This window comes from Podarcis raffonei, chromosome 15, assembly GCF_027172205.1.
Source record: "Podarcis raffonei isolate rPodRaf1 chromosome 15, rPodRaf1.pri, whole genome shotgun sequence".
Classification (NCBI taxonomy): Eukaryota; Metazoa; Chordata; class Lepidosauria; order Squamata; family Lacertidae; genus Podarcis; species Podarcis raffonei.
The window spans coordinates 3,405,273-3,424,502 of record NC_070616.1 but is presented as its reverse complement, the minus strand read 5'-3'; the positions used below and the strand labels follow the sequence as shown (position 1 = coordinate 3,424,502).

The following is a 19,230-nucleotide window of genomic DNA, read 5'->3' as shown; positions in this document are numbered from 1 at the left end:
TATTATTATTATTATTATTAGTAGTAGTAGTAGTAGTATTTCAATTTATTATCTGCCCTGTACCATCATGTCCCACGGCGGGTTACAGCAATTTAAAATTCAACACTACGAACAGTTTTAAAAAATTACAATCACAGGAACAGGGCGGTCTCTGAAAAGGCAAATCTCTGGCCTCAAGAGGCCAGGGGAAAGAGGTGTTTCTTCAGCGTGTGGCAGAAGTGAAGTGGAACCTGCTTCAGCATAAAAGCTGAATCACAAGGGCAATGCGTCAATATGGCCTCCATAAAAGTTGCAGTTTCACAGCAAAGTAGGTTACAGCTGGCAGGGAATAGATGAAACAGTGGCTGGGATGCCCTCAAGGTTGTTACATACAGGAGACTCCCCGTTTACATGGGGGCTCTGTTCCAGGTCCCCACATACATATGTGAAATTGCATAAAATGGGGAACACTCTACTCAACCAAGCCTCACTCTCTCTCTCTGGCTTGCGGGAGCCGGAGAGCTTCAGTTGACCAGGTGCTTCCCATTTCCAGGTACCAGGAACCCATTTGCATGTTGTGTGCAAACAGAATGTGCATAAATGTGCAGTTGCTTATACACAATGGCAACACTCCCTGAGTAAGATGGGATGGGTTTTTCATTTCCAGCAGGAAAAGGGAAGTGTAAGGGGCTGCTGTTGAAAAGCTCACCCCTGCCCTGAGCATAGGCTGACCCCCGTGAGCCACCATTCCGGTGGGTACAGCGGTGAAGTTATAATATGAGATGGCAAGAAGATCCTGCATTGGCACCCCTGGAAAGGGACCCTGCTAGCAAGGAAAGGAATTCAACGTGGATTTATTCCATGCTTTCAATCCTCTGGAGTTTTGATTTCATTAACCTATACAATCATGAGATTGAAAGGGATCAAGGTGGTGGTGGGGACACAATGTATAGCTTTTCAAACCTTTTTTCCCAAAAATTTTTTGCTCCTGCCCCAAATTTACCCTGGGAATACCCCAGTCTCATGAAACCCTTGCTCATTTGCAAGACACTGGAAGGAAGGCCTGCAGGAGTTAAGGAGAGCTCTCTGAATGGGGATGGGGAGAAAACGAAACAGGAAACATACTCAACAACGACACTGGAGTAAAAAAATTGGCAGCACACATTTCTCTTTAAATATTAAAAACGGCAGCGACAAATGGCCAAGGGCCAACAAATCCAGAGCCTTACATGACTGGTCGGAGATGTTGTGTGGGACCAGAACGAAGTCGTCCGTGTCGCAAGAGGAGTTCTTGCTACTGGTGCTGGTGGAGTCTTTAGACACCTGAAGGTAATTTGGAGGCCCCAAGGGAGGAGAAGAGAGGTTGTCTTCCTGGATATGCTGCATGTCTGGGAGGGACTGAAGGGAGGAAAGAGGAGATGTCAGGATCCCTTGCAGGGCCTCCAATGGGAAAGAGGCTGGCACAAGGAGAAGGGCTGTGCACGAGCTGTTATCCTTCTGCTGCCCCATGTAGGCCCAACTTGATTTATTTGTATAAAATGCAAAAACTTGCATTGATTGGAGAGAGGACAAAGGGCCGTTGGGAGTGTATGGGTACACATGCGAGGGCATGACTATCACCTGCTGTGAGCTACCTTCAGAATTGCTCAATCAAAAGGAGGTATAGAAACTTCTAAAACTGCTGATCCTTTAAATCCTTGAGGTATTTGGGGGAGTCACTGTGAGTAGTCCCCTCTGCCCCCATGTCTCAGATACACAGCATGTACCCACCAGGAATATGATGGGGCCAATTTTGTGGAACCCACTTCCAGTTGATGTCAGATAGGCTGTTATCTCCAAACTTCTAGCGCTTTCTGAAGACTTATTATTCCAGCAGGCTTTTTACCTGAATTCTGTTTTTAATTCATTTTTAGTCTTATTGTATTGGGTCTCCCATACACCGCCTGGAGACTGATGCGATTAAGTGCTGTGCAAGTTGTTAAAATAAATGATTAACAGGTAATAAAACAAGGGCGGGGGAATCGAATGTGGCCCTCAGGACTCTCCCCCATTCCACACCTGGTCCCCAGCCCTTTTTCACACCTTCTTTGAATGCTTTTGCCTAGCTGGGATGTGTCCTTGAATGCCTCTTGCTTCTTTGGATGATGAATAGAGGTGAGGGCTGTATATTATTATTATTATTAATTTCATTTCTATACCACTGTATATTTTAAAGAAAAATCTCAAAGTGGTATAAATGTGGGTATAGAAACTAGCCTACGGTACAAAGGTCTAATTTACATCCATTGCTCCACCCACTTTTGACTCTGGCCTAGAGATGGGAAGGCCTGGAAAAAACCCGGATAAATTTGAAAAAAACCAGCTTTGGGGGAAAACTGGTGTGTCTCCCCCCCCCAATTTTTTTCCAGGCCTTCCCATCTCTACTCTAGCCCCACCCACTACTGGCATGGGGTCCTCAGAAGGTTGCCCAGAGGGGAATGTGGCCCTCAGACTGATAAAAGCTTCCCAACCTCTGCTCTAAAATAAATTTCTCTCAGCACCACCCAAAAGTTGGCCCAGTACGGAAGATGCCACTGTTCTCTATTTTGCACCGAAGTCCCCCAGGCAAACACGACAAAACCCACCAAAACAGCAGAAAATACACGGTTGTGGAAGGAAAGAGCCTGCAGAAAATGTGCTCCCGACTGTCTGCTAACTGTTCTGCAAGGAGACACCTTGTTCACCCAAGAGAAGACGGCTGCTGGGTCAACAGGGACCAGGGGAAAGCAGAAATAATAAGGGTCACTAGAGCGGAAGAGAGGAGTCATTGAGGAAGGCCCTTCAAGTGGAACTGCAGCCCAGACTGATAATTAAAAATTAACTCTATGTTTAAGAAGTCAAACAACATTTGGGGAGCTGCTGCACTTGATGGCGGAAGGGGAAATGTAACAAGAAGAACCCATAATGCACCAGTCTCTGCCTGGAAACAGCTTGATCAAGTTTACTGGCCTTGTTGATTCTGCCACCCCTAGGCCACGTCCACCACTGACTAACCAAGAGTAATTGCTCAGCACCTCAGTTATGATCTTTGAAGTTTCGCTAACTACTTCCTTGTATACTTTCAAGTTTCATCTCAGCTGGGGCTAGAAACATTAGTGGGACATCTTTTAACGCTTGGAGATAGTTTCTCAACAATGACAAAAGGTCTCTCTGTCTTCTCCCTAGCCAGTTTTGTGCACATCCTTCAACAGGCAACCTGAGGGCGACTCTGGGGAAACTGAGGCTGCCTAGACCCTTGGCTTTGCTTCTTTCCTGCCCCGTGATGCCTGCTCCTGATGGCTGCAGGCAGTACAGCATCTCACAAGGGCTATAAACTCTTCTGTCTTTCCGCTTCCTTCCTTCCTGGCTTTTTAAAAGCGGAAGCTGAGAAGTTGAGACTGAAGGTGCACCCAGGATGGATTTCTGCTCCCCAGGGACAAAGACTGTGGCCTCCCAAATCAGAACAGAACTTACTGGGGGAGAAGCAAACCGGCAGGAGGGGGAACTGCCACAGGAGCTGCCAGAGACGGAGCCCGTGTACGTCGGCACTGGCACAGGGCAAGCTGTGGAAAGGAGAACAATGTAAGGAAAGTGCAGGTTCTGAGGAGTTTCAGTGTTTCTTTTGGGGAGGGGGGACATATGAAGAGAAACTACCGAGATCGCCCTTAGTAGCCCCCTCCCGGCATGAAAATTGCCATGCTGCAGACAAAAGCTTTCGGCAACATTTAAAGCCACTAATACATGGAAAGAGGATCCCCCTCCACTACATTGCAATAAAAAACCCCAAGTCTCTCAGACTCGGAGGGGGTAGAATGTCTAAAGGAGCGGTAACCTTGCAAAGGAACAGAGTATGATGCATGAGGTAGGTACATGAAGGACCAAGTGTGCAGCCTGAGAGTCATTTTGGACTCGCAGCTGTCCATGGAGGTGCAGGTCAATTCTGTGTCCAGGGCAGCTGTTTATCAGCTCCATCTGATACACAGGATGAGGCCCTCCCTGCCCACAGACTGTCTCGTCAGAGTGGTGCATGCTCTGGTTATCTCCCACTTGGACTATTGCAATGCGCTCTACACAGGGCTATCTTTGAAGGTGACCCAGAAACTACAATTAATCCAGAATGCGGCAGCTAGACTGGTGACTGGGAGCGGCCGCCAAGACCACGTAACACTGGTCTTGAAAGACCTACATTGGTTCCCAGTACGTTTCCAAGCACAATTCAAAGTGTTGGTGCTGACCTTTAAAGCCCTAAACGGCCTCGGTCCAATATATCTGAAGGAGCGTCTCCACCTTCATCGTTCTGCCCGGACACTGAGGTCCAGCGCCAAGGGCCTTCTGGAGGTTCCCTCTCTGCGAGAAGCAAAGTTACAGGGAACCAGGCATAGGGCCTTCTCAGTAGTGGCGCCTGCCCTGTGGAACACCCTCCCACCAGATGTCAAAGGAAAAAACTATCAGACTTTTAGGAGACATCTGAAGGGAGGCCTGTTTGGGAAACCTTATTCTATCTGATGGACTACTGTATTTTAATATTTTTTTGGAAGCCGCCCAGAGTGGCCGGGGAAACCCAGCCAGATGGGATTTATTCATGAATGAATGAATGAATGAATGATCACAACAAAAAGTACTGGGGATAATAGCATCATTGATACACAAGAACCTGTGGTGGTGCTCCATAAATGTGTTAAAGGGTAGGAAACTAAAAAAAGGAAGCAGCTGGGGGGAATGACTCATGGTTTCAGTTGTCTCTATACTAATGCAGAGCATGGGAAACAAGCAAGACAAATTTGAGCTCTTAATACAGGATGGCAAATATGACCTAATAGGCATTGCTGAAACCTGTTGGGATGAGGGCTATAAACTATTCAAAAGGAATACCCCCATCCCCACAAAGACATTTAAAAGGGTAGTTGAGATTCCTGCATTGCAGGGGGTTGGACTAGATGACCCTCAGTGACCCTTCCAGCTCTACAATTCTATGATTCTATAAGTATGGGGGGTGGGGGTTGAGCAAAAATAAGGCAGAAGGGAATTCTGACTTACACTTTCTGACCGTTGAAACCTGGTCGAGGAAAGGGTGGTTGAAGAAGGCTTCTGCAAGAGAGGAAAAAAGTTGGCTGCATGACACATTAGCCTCTAATCCAGAAGGGGGCTGCAGAGCTGCAGGGTGAGGGATCACAACTCCCTCCTTCCCTCCCTCTCTCTACACACACACACACACACACACACACACTTTTCTCCATCCAGGGCTCAAAAAGAGCTCATGAAAGATTAACGCTTTCCTAGCGTATGTGTTGCTATTACACTTGGAAAAGAAATACAGTCCATCACTGTAAAGATGCAGCTGGCCAGAGGAATCGAAGGCAGGTACTTAAAAGCCCATTTCCTCACAGACACAGGCTTGGCTTCCAGTTTTTGAAGCGCTGCTTGTATTAATTGAAAGACACACTTTACAGATCATGGAGAAGGGGTGGGGTTGGGTTGCAATATTTGGCAATGGCAGCAAAAAAAGGGGGGAATGTAAAGTTTTCATTTTTAAAATAATAACATGTACTGTAATTGGTAGAGCCCAGTGTGCCCTGATGGGGGTGCATAGTTGTCCCCTCCCCAGTCATTTATTTATTGCATTTATATCTTTCCTTCCAAGGAACTCAAGGTGGAGTAACATGGTTTCCCCTCCCTCCTTATTTAATCCCCACAACAACAATGGGACAATGGGAGGTAGGTTAGGCGGAGAGGCAGGCACTGACCCCTAAGGTCACCCAGTGAGCTTCATGGCTGAGTGGGGATTTGAACCCTGGTTCAACACTCTGTTGTAAACAAAAATTGCCCTTTTCCCTTATGGGGTATCCAAGAGCCCATATAGAGTCCTTACATAGGTTCCCTATTGGTAGGAGAGAATAACAGAGGCCAACCAGAGAATACTGAGAAGCAAAGCAGCTAGTAAGCTTGATCTTTATTGATCTGTTGCAACAGGGTGCTCCCCTCACCCGCAGGAGAGGAAGAGGACCCAGAAAAATGGCGCGCAAGGCCTTATAAAGACTTCTGAAATTGCCACCTTGTAGATCCACCCCCAGAAACATCATACATACATCACAGAAGGGGTGTAACCTAAGACCACCCCTCAGATACATCACACCTACATCACAGAAAAGGCAGTCTAAAACAGAAATTTGAATATTGTTTTTCTCCTGTTGTTGTTTATCTCCTGTCTGGCAGGTTGATTGGATTGTCTGGGGAGCCCGGCCATTCTTTTGTAGTGATAAATACTTAGTTCCTGGGGCAGGTCACAGGCTCACACCCTATTCATATCTTAAATGTGTCCTTAAGACAGGATTTGTGAGGAAAGAGACAATGGGGAGGTTTCCCACTTTGACCTTGCAGAGAAAACATTTGGTCAGTTTAGGAATCAAAATGGTTCCAGGTCGGTCTTCCTGTGCTGATCTATGTACGCGCTTGGTTGGTACACTTATGAACATTACCATATATCTAAGACCATAAAATTCCTATCACAATTCTAACAGCTACACTACACAGATTGCTCATCTTGTGTACAACACCTTGTTGCAAAGCAAAAGTAACTGCACCCTCAGGCCAAAACCAGTGAGCTAACAACAGCAGCTTTGTTTTTGTACTCAGCTAAACATCGCTCAGAGCAGCGGTAGGGATGATTAACAGAGCTTGGACCCAAGTGTCCCTGTTCAAGGCTCAGAGCAAACAGCAGTGAACCCAGGAGAATGCGTTATCAAACTCAGCCACCTCCCTCCCCCGAGTCATTTTAAGCTGAGGGGGACAGGTCTAGCACTGCAGGTCCAACAGGCTTTGACACCCTGAGTCAGAACAGGGTGTTCTGCGGCTCAGGAGGGAGAGTCCAGACACCCTTGATAAGCGGCTTTGCTGTCCTGGAGTTAGCACATGCTGTCCTGCAAAAGGCTGCCGGGCAGCTGCTTGAGGAGGGCTCCAGCCGCCTCCCAAGTTACTGATTTCCTAAACTGGACTTCCCTGTGGTGTGGGGACTAACAGACGAGCAATGGAAGTGGGTTGTGAGAGCCCTTGTGGTGGCCAAGAGACTCAGGTTGCAAGGTTGGAAAGAAAAACACGCACCATCTATCACCCAATAGGTGGGAAATCTCACTAATCTCAATTTCATTTGGACACCTATGCTGGACTTGCTCATATTAATGAATACATTTAAAAGCAGGATTATTGGCTACAATGGCGTGCTTCTTTCAAGCCTCATTTCAACAGAGGGAGATGGCCCTACAAGCGCCAGGGACGTCCTCTCCACTGGCAACCCCCTGACCTAGCCTACCTGGCAAGTCTGTTGTGAAGATAAAAAGGGTTACAGTAGCAGCAGCAGTGAGCTCCTTGAATGGGACGGGGTCCCCTTCACTGGTGGTATTTTTATTTATTTTTTTAAAAAAGGTTAATTGTTTGGCACGCTGCAGTTCAGCCTTCTCTGACCTGGTGCCATGTTTTTAAATGCTAAGTCCCAAAAGCAAGAGGAAAGCAAAGTTATGTCTCTGACAGTTAGAAAAGCGAACACAAAACATTGTGTTTTCCTCTCCCCACCCCCCACACCGCAAACAGCTGCCAAGCATCAGCTGGTCAGCGACTGTTCAAAGCCTGAGCTGGCAGAAAGAGGATTTCGTCAGAAACCTTCCAGACAACAATCACGAAGGCCAAGTCGACGCAGAACACTATAAATAGTTCAGCAAGCTATTTTCAGTGTCGTTCCTCTATGGCTGTTCGTTCTTTTCTTTTAACACACTGCTGTTTGCAGGTTGTATGAAAATTTGTTCATGCTTTTAAAGCTTGGCTTTTAATTTTTTGTGCTTTCGGCGTAATCCTCATACCTCCAAGAAACCCAGGATTATGTAAACAGATCATTGCTATTTACCACCTAACATCCCTAACCGGAAGTGCCACAGGAACAGCTGAGCAGAAAGCAAAGAGGGGGAGGAGAACTGCCCACTCTGGAGTAGCTTGCTTCCTGTTACCTGCCCCTTCTCATCACGTTGCTGCATATTCAAGACAGACGAAATAAAAATGAAAAGCCAATCTAGAGTCAACCTGCATTTAAATAAATGGATTTAAGAACCCAACGATCCCAGAAATTAAGTATCCATCTTAATAGGTGATTTACTTGTTTATAATTCCAGTTACAGATAGGTAGCCGTGTTGGTCTGCCATAGTCAAAACAAAAAATTTTTTCCCTTCCAGTAGCACCTTAAAGACCAACTAAGTTAGTTCTTGGTATGAGCTTTCGTGTGCATGCACACTTCTTCAGATACCAGATACTTCTTCAGATACTTCTATCTGAAGAAGTGTGCATGCACACGAAAGCTCATACCAAGAACTAACTTAGTTGGTCTTTAAGGTGCTACTGGAAGGAAATTTTTGTTTTGTTTTGTTTATAATTGTATTCATATCCCACATTGTTTTCCACCAAGGAGCTCAAACTGGCATATATGATTATTCCTTTCCACATTTTCTCCTTACAACGACCCAGCGAGGTAGGTTAAGCTGAGTGAGCTCCATGGCAGAGTGGGGACTAGAACCCCAATCTCCCAGCTCTTAGTCAAAGACTCTAACCGATAGAACATACTGTCTCCCCTCTACACTCTTAATTGCCACACCCATATCCTTGTGCAACCACCCTGTAGGGTCGGTTACACTGAAGGTGGCAGGATGATTGGGCTTGATCCCTGTGTCGGTTCAATGATGGCAGGGAGGCCCCAGGGACCCTGGGCTGGCTCAACCCCTCTCTTCCCGCAGAACACCTTGTTTTCAGGGGTTTCTGCTATCTGGTTTTTGGGGCGTCCATTGCCCCAATTTGGTGGTCAGCTAGAGGCCAACTCAGCCTCTAGTCTCTGATCAAATGTCAACACGTGCCTCTGGGAACCTGCATGTAAGTGCATTGCACACATGACCCTAGAACAAGCTTGTGAAAGGAGAGGCATCTTTTACATGGGTCTAATACACCCCGCCCTGAGATTATGTTCAGGATCTGGGAATTCACAGAGCTGAATTGAATGTTGAAGCACCAGATCTATTGAAGTGGAGTGGCAAAGGGAAATTCAATGACACACTGAACAATGTGGTACTGTATATACAGTTGAGGACACAAATCCCTGAATTCACAACCAGAGAGATGGAGAGGGAGAGATATGCTAAAAAGGGTGGCGGAAAAGAGGTGAGACCATGGAGCATGACAATTCTGGCACAGGATTCTGGAAGACAAAAGGGGGGTGAAACTTTCACCTATCCAGTGCTCAGAGGAGCTTTTATGGCTGCAAAAAGGAGGCTGGGTCAGGAACTCTATGCCTTAGAATTTGTGTGTAGTTTCCAGAACCGTAGGACTCTGTCCTGCAGCTGCTCTGAGCTAGGCTAACTGCTGGGCAACACAATTCCTTACCTTGAAGCTTTCTGACCTGATGATCCTTGTGAAGAGGCTGGCATGTGAAGAGAGAAAGTGTGTCTCTGTGGCCAAGGTTTGCCCCTTTCTAAGGGAATTCTCTCATATAAGATGAGCTGTAAGGGGAAGGGCTTTCTCCACTTTTCTAGAAGTGGGGGTGGGTAGGGCTTACTCTGCACCAATCAGTTTCCTTTCAGGAGTGGTTTCCCATCACACCCATCTGTTATAACTCCCCTTTCGGGTTTGGGGTCGAGATGACAATCCTGCTTCAGAGACACAGCATTTGCATGCTGGTTCCTGGTTCCCTGAAAGGCATTGCTTCCTTCAGCACAGGTATGCCCCAACCCACACCATGATTGCACGATAGGTGGGTTCTGCTTTGGGCAAGAGGAAATCTCACCTGAGGGCTGAATGGGTGGCGTTTTGTGGAGTTTCTTCAGCCCATTCATTCTGTTAACTCTTTGTTTTATTGCAACACAGAGCCAAGTTGCCTGGCTTCAAACTCACAAGCCGGTGCAAAAATAAGGTTAAAGGGCCATGCATGCCTCATTCCAATGGCCAAGATGCAAGTCCAGTACCCTGAACCTAAAAGTGGTCTACTCACACTATCCAAGCCACCCCTTTGCAATCCCACAATTAAGGAGGGTTTGGGTTGCCCTGACCATCTGATCTCACAAAGTAGCGCCAATGTTTTGCTCTTCCCCACTCCTTCTCCTGTCTTCTCTTTCATTTTCTTAATAGAGGTGACTCACTCCAATCTCCCAATCGCTTCTCATTTGAAAAATGACTGTTACAGGTGCCACTTTGTACTTGTTCCATATTTGTAAGCATTCAATATTTTTTTGAGGCAACAGCTACACTTTGGAACCCTGTCTACTGCTATTGGGCAGTAGGCTCCTTCACAGTGCTCTTTTCGGTGCCTTCCAAAAATATTTTTCTTTAGACAAGCCTATATTTAGAAAGTTAGTAAGAGTTTTAATCTATTTTTAGTTTATTGTCGAATTAAATTTATTGAAAGGTTTATTGTTAATTCTTCATATTGATAATGGTATTGCTTTAAACAGCTTTGAGGTGTTTTTTTACAATCATGCAGTGTATAAATTTTATGAAATAAAATAAATGAACTTAACTAACACTTTGAACATCTGAAGTGTTCTGTGCAATTCAAAAGCTAGCATATCCAGTGCGTTGAACAAGTTCTATAAAAGGCACCGCTTAACTTTCCACGATGGACAAACACACCAAACCAAGACTGCAGCTCAAGCCTATTAAAACCACCAAACTGATAACCTTCAAGCACACTGATTCACACAAGAAAGCAAAATAATTACTTGGGCAGGGGAGGCAAGGAGTCATAAAATGTTTACTTACCAAAGTCCATTCTATCTTTCTGGTTTCTCTGAAGCAAACCCAACAGCAGGTCAGCCAAGGAAGCTGATGTTTCCCTGGGAACACTGAATACAGAAGAGAACTAAGTGGGAGATTTGTATTTTTACTATATATAAATCATACGAGTCCTACTGAACAAAACACATTGACGATCTGTCACCCTTCAACAGAGGTAAAGTTATTCAAATTCTTAAGATTCTAGCAGATATCAAAAACCCTCCACAAAAGTGGACATACATACCTAGGGATCAGATTCCTGTTCTTTTCATAAAACATTCTGAGGTCTTGAGGACTGTTAGCCTGTGAAAGGGAGAATAAGTGTGATTTGCCAAGTTGTATTTACCCCAAACCCCTAATGTCCTTAACATACACCTGTGTGAGAACAAAGGGCACCAAGGGAGCCTGGCTGCTGCTGGATCAGGCCAAAGGCCTACAAAGCCCAGGATTCTGTTCTCACAGTGGCCAAACTGATGCCCTCACAAGCACAGAACATCTACGGGGAAATGTGTTTATTTAAAAATGAAGAGCAGATACCTACTGGGAGAGCATGTGTGAGGAACCTCAACCTATGGGTTCAATGAGGTCTGCTAGGCTGGCTAATTTGGCTGGCCCAGCTGTTTTTTACTGGCCAGGCCCAGCTGACACTTGCCAGACATCATTTATTTATCCAATTTCTATGCTACCCTTCATCTGAGGATCACATGGCTGTTTACAATATAGAAATAAAAAAATACATAACTGTGATGGGATGATGAGCTGCTTGTGCGTAAAATCCTAATCCCTCAGAGTTTGGCTAAGTCCCCAAACCTCTGTCTGTGATGGAGCTCCTTAAACATGACTCCATCAATCGCTCGTTGAATCGGACAGTGGGCGTTTACGGAACTTCTTCCAGCATAAAAGCTCCTTAACGGAAACGCGTCTTCTGGACTCTCGGCGTGACAGTTTCCGCCGAGGAGTGGGTGTCCCTACAGGAGGTCCTGAAATCTCCCCGCTGCTCCCGCTTGAAGTGTCTCTGAGCCCTCCCTCCGACTCACTTTCCCTTGGAACTCCACTTCTCCCCCTGCTGGTCCCCTCCTCCGCTGAATGGTCTCTCTCACCCTCCATGAGCCCTTTCACCTCCTTAGTCTCAGATGGCAGTTCCCTGACAATAACCTAGTAACAAACAAAAATAATACCCTGCCACACAGTTAAAAAGGCCACAGATTGTTTAATCAGCCAAAGGCTTGGGAAAAGAGACATGTTTTCACCTGGCGACTAAAGATATGTAACTAAGGGGTCAGGTGAGCCTTCCTGGAGAGTGTTTCACAAGCCGGGAGCCCCACTCTCAACCTTAGGACATGATATGGAGGGAAGGATAGCATCCCTCAAACTGTTCCATTCTCTGCCCACTGTGGCAGGCAGAGTTTAAGCTGCCCATACCTGAAAAGGAGGCTTTCCAACCAGACACTGATAGATCACCGTTCCGATACTCCAGAGGTCGGCCTTCGCATCATAGTGCTGCGACATGATCACTTCAGGAGCCTGAAAGATGCAAAGAGTGTGATCATGGGTAGGAGGAGGAGTTAGGCTAGCACCAGACCATGCCATTACCAAGGAAGTAGGTTTAGTCATTGTTTGAAGACTATCTCTACCTCCAGGTCTGGTTCTGACCGGAAAGATGCTGGAATCAAGAGTGAGCCACATGACCTTAAGGTGCTGCTGTGCAATGCCAGGGCAAGGACCCACAAGATCACTGCCGGCCATGACTTGATCGTGGATGGAGGAATTGACCTGTCATGTGTGACAGACTTGGTTGGATGAGGCAGGTGGGCCTGTTCTTGCCGCTGCTTGTCCACCAGGTTTCTCTTACACACAGCAGCCCAGGTCATTTGGGTGGGGAGAGGGGGTTGCAGTGATCTTTAGGAAGTCATTAGCCTGCACCATGCGTCCTATTGGGAAGACCCAGTTTTCTGAGTGCATGTTCTGGACGTTGGGCAATAGGGGCAGTACAGGATCCCTTTTGGTGTACTGACCTCCCCGCTGCACCAAGGATTCCCTTCCCAAGCTTCTTCAGGTCGCTGCAGATGTTCTCCTGGAGACACCTAGTTTGGTTGACCTAGGGGATTTTAACATCCATGCTGTCCCTGAATAAATTTGGCCCAACTCATAGTTGCGGACATGCCTTAGACCTGGTGTTCATCTCTATGGACATGGGTGATCTAACACTAAGTAAAAGCGAAACGAAGGAAGTGCCATGGTCAGATCACTTCCTGCTGCAACTGGACTTCTCCGCGACCCTTCCCCTCTGCAGGGCGGTGGGGCAGAGTTTCACAAAGGGCGAGGCACCATGAGAGAAGTGTCTAAGGGCTGCCTTCACACCAGCTTCTTTTTGCAGGATCAAAGTTGGCTTTCTTTGCGTTAGAACCTGAGTGGGGCTTCTGATAAGAGTTCCTCTTCTGGGCCGGCTAAACCAGGGTGGGGGAGCACATTCCTCTTTCAAGACAAAGTTTCCCCTGAGATAACAGACACTGTGCCAAACATCGAATCTGCGGACTGGGAGAGCGCCAGCATCCTGCCTGGAACAGATTTTTCACTATCATGGCTGATCTACTGCTGCCTTTGCAATCTCCTGGTAAGTGTTATTTCCTGCTCCCAACACACCAATTTTCAAGTCCAATTTTTACTTGGAGGAGGGAAGCAAATTAATCCCCTTTGCCCAAAGTCTTTCTCCTGCCATGCTATGTAGTGTCAGAGGGATGCCAGTCCCGAAATATATTGGGGGGTGTCCCCCAAGATGAGTAGGGAGGTGTATTCTTTTCTTTTCCTTCCTCCTGAAGGTCCCCAGATGTTGTGACTCCAGCTCTTCTCATCCTCAGCCAGCTTAGCCAACCATGAAGGTTGAAGGATGCAGCACTTAGGGGACACCAGACAAGGCACAGTCTCAGTTCCTTGTCTGCAGTATGGGGATAACAGCACTGACTTATAAGAGTGTTGGTAAAATTTACCAATAACGCTTTTACTGATAATACAGAATGCTTTGGAGGCTGGTCAGAAAGCTAGATTATTGATATTCTACTCTGATTTTAATGGTGCACTGTGATTTGCAATGATTTGATTTACTGACTTTTAAAAAATGTAAACCACTTTTAGGTCAAGACAAGAAACAGTGGAAGCAGATAAAGACAAAAATACATAAATCTGAGTAGTATTACTGAAAATTCTCAGTTTAAGGCCCCACCTTTACCAAATACTTAAAGAATCCTGGGAACAGTAGTTTGTTAAGGGCCCTGGGAGTTGTTAGGAGACCCCTTGCCTTTCCCAAAGCTGCAACTCCCAGAAAGGTTTAAAAGTCAATGCCCTTTCCCAGGGAACCATGGGAATTGCAGCTCTGGGAGTAGAACAGGGGTTTCCTAACAACTCTCATCACCCTCTTTAAAAATACTACAGTTCCCAGATTTCGGGGGGGTGGGGTGGTTTGACTATTTAAAATGGCATGATACTGCTTTAAATGTATAGTGTGTATGGGTCCAAAGTCTGATGACAGCAGTGAAAAGGTAATGAGCTGTTACTCACCATATACATAGGGGAACCACAGAGGGTGGCAGCCATCATGTTGCTCTGGAGATAACGAGCAAACCCAAAGTCAGCTGTTTAAAGGAAAGCATACATCTCTTTAACTACCCTTTGGTGGGGTGGGGTTTTTTTGGGGGGGGGGGAGGTAGGTTTTATCATAGACCACCTTGCTGCCCTTTTATGTTACAAAATACCACAAATATGAAGGCTTCCAAAGCAAGGGCCCCTTTTGCCGTCTCCCCCAGTCGCAATGCAAGCGGCTTTGGGGTCAGCAGAAACGGTTCTCAGTCAGCAGCTGAATGCATAAATGACTGATTCAAGAGCAATGAACGAAAGCACACCCAGTCTGCTTTGTTCCAAGTCACCATTGTAAAAAGAAACACACCTGTGGAATGTGGGGATGGTCCATACATTAGAGCCAGGGTTCTTCAAACTTGAGTCTCCAGCTGTTTTGGGAGGACAACTCCCATCATCCCTAGCTAGCAGGGATGCATTAGACTGAGGGGCAAAGCCAGATTGGTCAAGAAACAAGCACTCGAGAGGGTGCTAAAGCCAATCACAGCTCTCCAATGAGCATCTCAGTAACAAATGCATAGGTTGGTCTTTTATGTTGCGGGGAGAGAGGGGCACAGGGGTCCAGTTGAGCACTCACCATGCTCATCCACCCTTCTTTACAAATGTAGAAGAGAGAAAGGCACGCAAATGAGCAGTAATGTCTCACAGTGGTTTCCCACCCTGCTGAGGCAGCGCACCAGGGCCGACTTACCTATCTTGATGCGTATGCCGCTGATGTTTGATTTCCTGCGGTTGGCGTACGACAACAGGATGTTCTGTGGCTTGAGGTCCCTGTGAATTATCCCTTTGCTGTGGAGGATACGCATGGCAGCAGCAATCTGCTGCAGGAATATGCGGATGGTGTCTTCGCTGAGCGTTCCTTTTGCTGAGGGAAGAAAAGCACTTTATATCCCTTTTAGAGTCCTGGAAACTTCCTAGCGTGAACAGAGCTCTTTGGGAAGCACTAAGCATGTGCCGAAGCTGCCCCACTGAATCCAAAGAGGGCTTTAAAAATGCTTTGCTCCAGCAGATACAAAATTCACTGGGAGATGGATGCAGTCAGTGTTGGGCACTTAAGGGTCCTGTTACTTTCTTTCAGTGTGGTACTTTTAAGAGCGTCCTTAAACCTCTCCCAGTGGAATCAACAGGATTTAAAGGACACTCCTGCTTTGGCTCCTATGTACCACCTGTATACAAATGGCAGTTCCCAACTCTCCATCGCACTTGAGTGTGACCAACAGAAAAATATGCTAAGACAGGGCCGAGAGAGAGAGAACACAGGGAAGAAAAACACACTGGTCTTTGAAGGAAGAAAAACACCCTATTTCCCCTGCAACAGCTGTGAGGCAGGGATCACTTCCCAAAATTAAGCATTTCTGAATCACCATGCAGTCTGTCAGCTTATTATGCTGGTCACATGTAAACGAAGCATCTCTCCTCCAACCTATAGTCAATGGAAGAGGAATCTCTTCCCCTGGCTTCCAGCACCTCTTCTCACAAAGCCTTATCGTCTTCCTCCAAAGATTTCAGGAAACGGTTGGCACAAGATCCCAGGAAATCTAAACAAAGGCCTGCTATCTTGCAGACTCAATTCTACAACAGAGCACAGTGTCTTGCAGCATGCTGACCCTCCCCGGTGCAATTCCTTTTTCAAAATGTATATGGAGAAAGCATGACTGACAGGAAGCGGGTGCCAATTTTAGCTTGTACTAGTTTACTGGCAGCTTTGGAAACAAAAGGGTATTAAAATACACAGCCAGAAAACGAACTCCCTCCAGCCAGTCATAAACTTTGCAGGAAAAGGGACAGCCACGGGGCAGCGTCATAGCACTCTGAGACTTCTGAGCCATGAATTAAGAACCACAAGCAATCCATTACCTTGTAAGTAATCTGCCAGGTCTCCGCCGTTGCAATACTGCCCAAGAGAGAAAGGAAATGGGTTAGTATCAGATTTGTGGGTGTCTGCACTTCTCAGCCTGCTTGTGAACAAGGCCCACAATAGACCTAACATACCATGGCACAATCAACTGTATCAGGAGCTTCCCCCAGGCTTGGGTGATCCTTTCCATTCCCTTCCTGCACATAGATATAACTGCCACAATTTAATTTTCTGAGCTAACCATGGAGCAGCTACATTTGGACTGGCAATTTTCACTAAACCGTGGCTGGGCCACACCACCAGAGTTTCCAGCCCTTGTTATAATAATAATAATATAACCTGTATTTGGAATTGACCATAATTTGTGAAAACTGCTAATGTAGATACAACTCAGCATCTTGGCTCCATTCTGAAAAGTAAGGGGAGGGGGACATTTCCAAACCAGACAGCAGAGAGGGCATACGAGTCTCTTCATTCATGGTTAGGAGATCAGAAACTGCTCCATTTGTAGGAAGCCTAAGTGTTTAATTATCTTAAAAATCTGTGTGTGTATATTCAAATACATTTCCTATTATTCATATTTAACCAATTTTGGAGAGTTAACAGACATTTTGGTTAAGAATCACAGGTATTGTGAACGAGGCTGCTATGTAATTTATGGAACTCACTAAATCATGTCTATTTTAAGTGCACCTGAAATTAACAACCCATGTTGTATTACTTATTTATTTCATAAATGTATCACTTGATATTTTGTGTTTGTGTGTGTACACGTACACACACACAACCCCTGAAGTGGTTAATAGCAGTTCTCCAAGACGCTCAGCAAGGCAATGTTAAGCTCTATTAGTTGTTTCTCTGGGTAAAGGAAAGAATGCTCTCAAGCCACAGATGAACAAATACAAATGAGAGACAGAACTTTTTGTTTATTTTTTAATAGAAAGAGATCCTGCTGCTACTCGATGCAAAGGAGAAAGCACTGGAAATATGTGAGCTGTTTTCTGCCAAAAGTTTAGGGAAGCCATAGGGTTTAGAAGAAGAGACTAAAATGCTTGGCACAACACCCTGTTCTCAGCTGCAAACTTGCAGGTCTGGAAAAACCCTGTGGTGTCTTTATGCTTTGGGAATTTGGAAGCTTACAGCAGTCACTGGCGAACGTATTCTTTTTAGGAATATTGCAGGTCTGCTTGAAGTTCTGCCATTAACTACCCCACGCCCACAGCTTAACAGGACGTCATCAGTGACAAATAGCTCCTACTACCAGCCTCTCCAAACACTGAACTTGGAAATTCTCATATATGGTGGCTTCAAAAAAGAAACCATAATACTGAGTATCTGGTGTTCTTTCCTGTACAGCAAAGCCTCTTACATCTTTGCTCAACCTCCAACACTTCCCCCCTCTCTAAACTCTCCATTTTCTTTCTTTCTTTCTTTCTTTCTTTCTTTCTTTCTACTTTGACACAGCTGACATGGGCTGAAGGAAGAAGACATTCAAGAACACACCATCTTTAGTAACTGTATTTTAACAACTATAGCACCGTGAGCACAGACGGGACCTCTTAACTCAGACCTGGTCTGCACATCACTGTAAACCATAGTTAAAATATAACATACGGTTTAACATGAACAGGCAGTGAGATGGTGCATGCAACTGAAACTGGGGGCGCTTCACTCCTCCCCCTTGCATGCTGCACCAGGAGGAAACAAACCACAGTCTGGCTTTCTGTTGCATTCAAAACAGTGCATGTAGTCTGTTTCTCCTAAACAACCCAAGGGTTCTGCTCCTGGTTTGTCTGGAGATAAGCAAACCACGAGACTGAAGACACACATAACGACAAGCAGAATGATAACTCGTCTTCCTTCCCCTCACTGGTGTGCCAGGAGAAGATCAACTCACTGCAGCATGCAAGTCGAATAATGCTTGTTCTTGTGAAGACCACAGTTTATTTTAACCATGTTTTCATGTGACATGTGAACTAGATTAATATGTGGGCAGCAGGAAACAACAGAGCATGCCCTTCTTCATTGCCAGTATTATATAGACATTCGAACTAGGTTTATCCAGCCCATCTTATATATGTTTCCTGGGCATTCAGAACAACGCAACATCTCCCTATTACTACAGGAAGAGAGCCCAGAAGTCACATATTCAGTCGCCAGATTTTGCGCTGCCATGATAGATATTCGACAAAGAATGGTCTATGCTACAATTCAATCCTAAACTGAAGGCCCATATTGTTAGATCCACACTTCTGAAGCCCACCCCATTTAGCTGTGTTAACTGATCTTTTAATTTTTCTTATAAATTTTTACTCACCCATTATCTATGCTTAATTAAGTATTCTATGTATATGTTTAAATTTACGTTTGGTTCTAGCTCCTATTTATTTAACAATTATTTGCTTAGATTCATACTGTTATGCTATTTATGTACATGTTTTGCTTATGCTGGTCTATGACCGTAATAAAGTACTTGACTATGTGCAATATAAACATAGGTCATCCTAACTGCACAATTTGGATGGTTGGGATTGGAAGTAGCACACATTCTCGTTTGATTTTACAGCTAAACAAGGCAGGCTGCAGTTTGTTTGTATGGCATTTCAATATAAAAAGAAAAAAAATCTACTAAAATTCAGGAGAAATTAGAAAATTCGATACACACCTCCATAACCAGAAAGACAGAATTGGGCATCTCCTGAAAGAGAAACAGAGAAATTTCTTATTTAATAATAGGAACAAAGGACTAAAGAGTCAGATCATTGGCCCATTTACTTCAGTATTGTCTATACCAGGGGTGTCCAGTCAACAACTTCAACCTGCCCCCCTAAAAAAGCCTCAACAACTCTGAACTCCCGCCCCCAATGGGTAGATCACTGCCAGTTGTTTTTTTCCCCCGGGAGCAGATTGCAGTCTCTTGGGGGGTTGGACATCCCTGTCTATACTA

The 19,230-nt window shown here is 45.5% G+C and overlaps 1 protein-coding gene across 3 annotated transcripts in view; it reads right to left on the bottom strand.

Moving 5' to 3' along the window:
- Positions 1–19,230, bottom strand: part of ULK2 (unc-51 like autophagy activating kinase 2) — a 65,179-nt gene that overhangs the window by 20,653 nt on the left and 25,296 nt on the right. For all 3 annotated transcript variants that reach the window (XM_053366275.1, XM_053366276.1, XM_053366277.1), the window contains 10 exons: positions 18,949–18,981; positions 16,283–16,319; positions 15,117–15,290; positions 14,351–14,424; positions 12,218–12,319; positions 11,040–11,098; positions 10,781–10,863; positions 5,035–5,085; positions 3,472–3,560; positions 1,209–1,377 (listed from right to left, as the gene is read on the bottom strand). In XM_053366275.1, the coding sequence (XP_053222250.1) occupies positions 1,209–1,377; positions 3,472–3,560; positions 5,035–5,085; positions 10,781–10,863; positions 11,040–11,098; positions 12,218–12,319; positions 14,351–14,424; positions 15,117–15,290; positions 16,283–16,319; positions 18,949–18,981 (871 nt within the window). The remainder of the gene's footprint in view (positions 1–1,208; positions 1,378–3,471; positions 3,561–5,034; positions 5,086–10,780; positions 10,864–11,039; positions 11,099–12,217; positions 12,320–14,350; positions 14,425–15,116; positions 15,291–16,282; positions 16,320–18,948; positions 18,982–19,230) is intronic.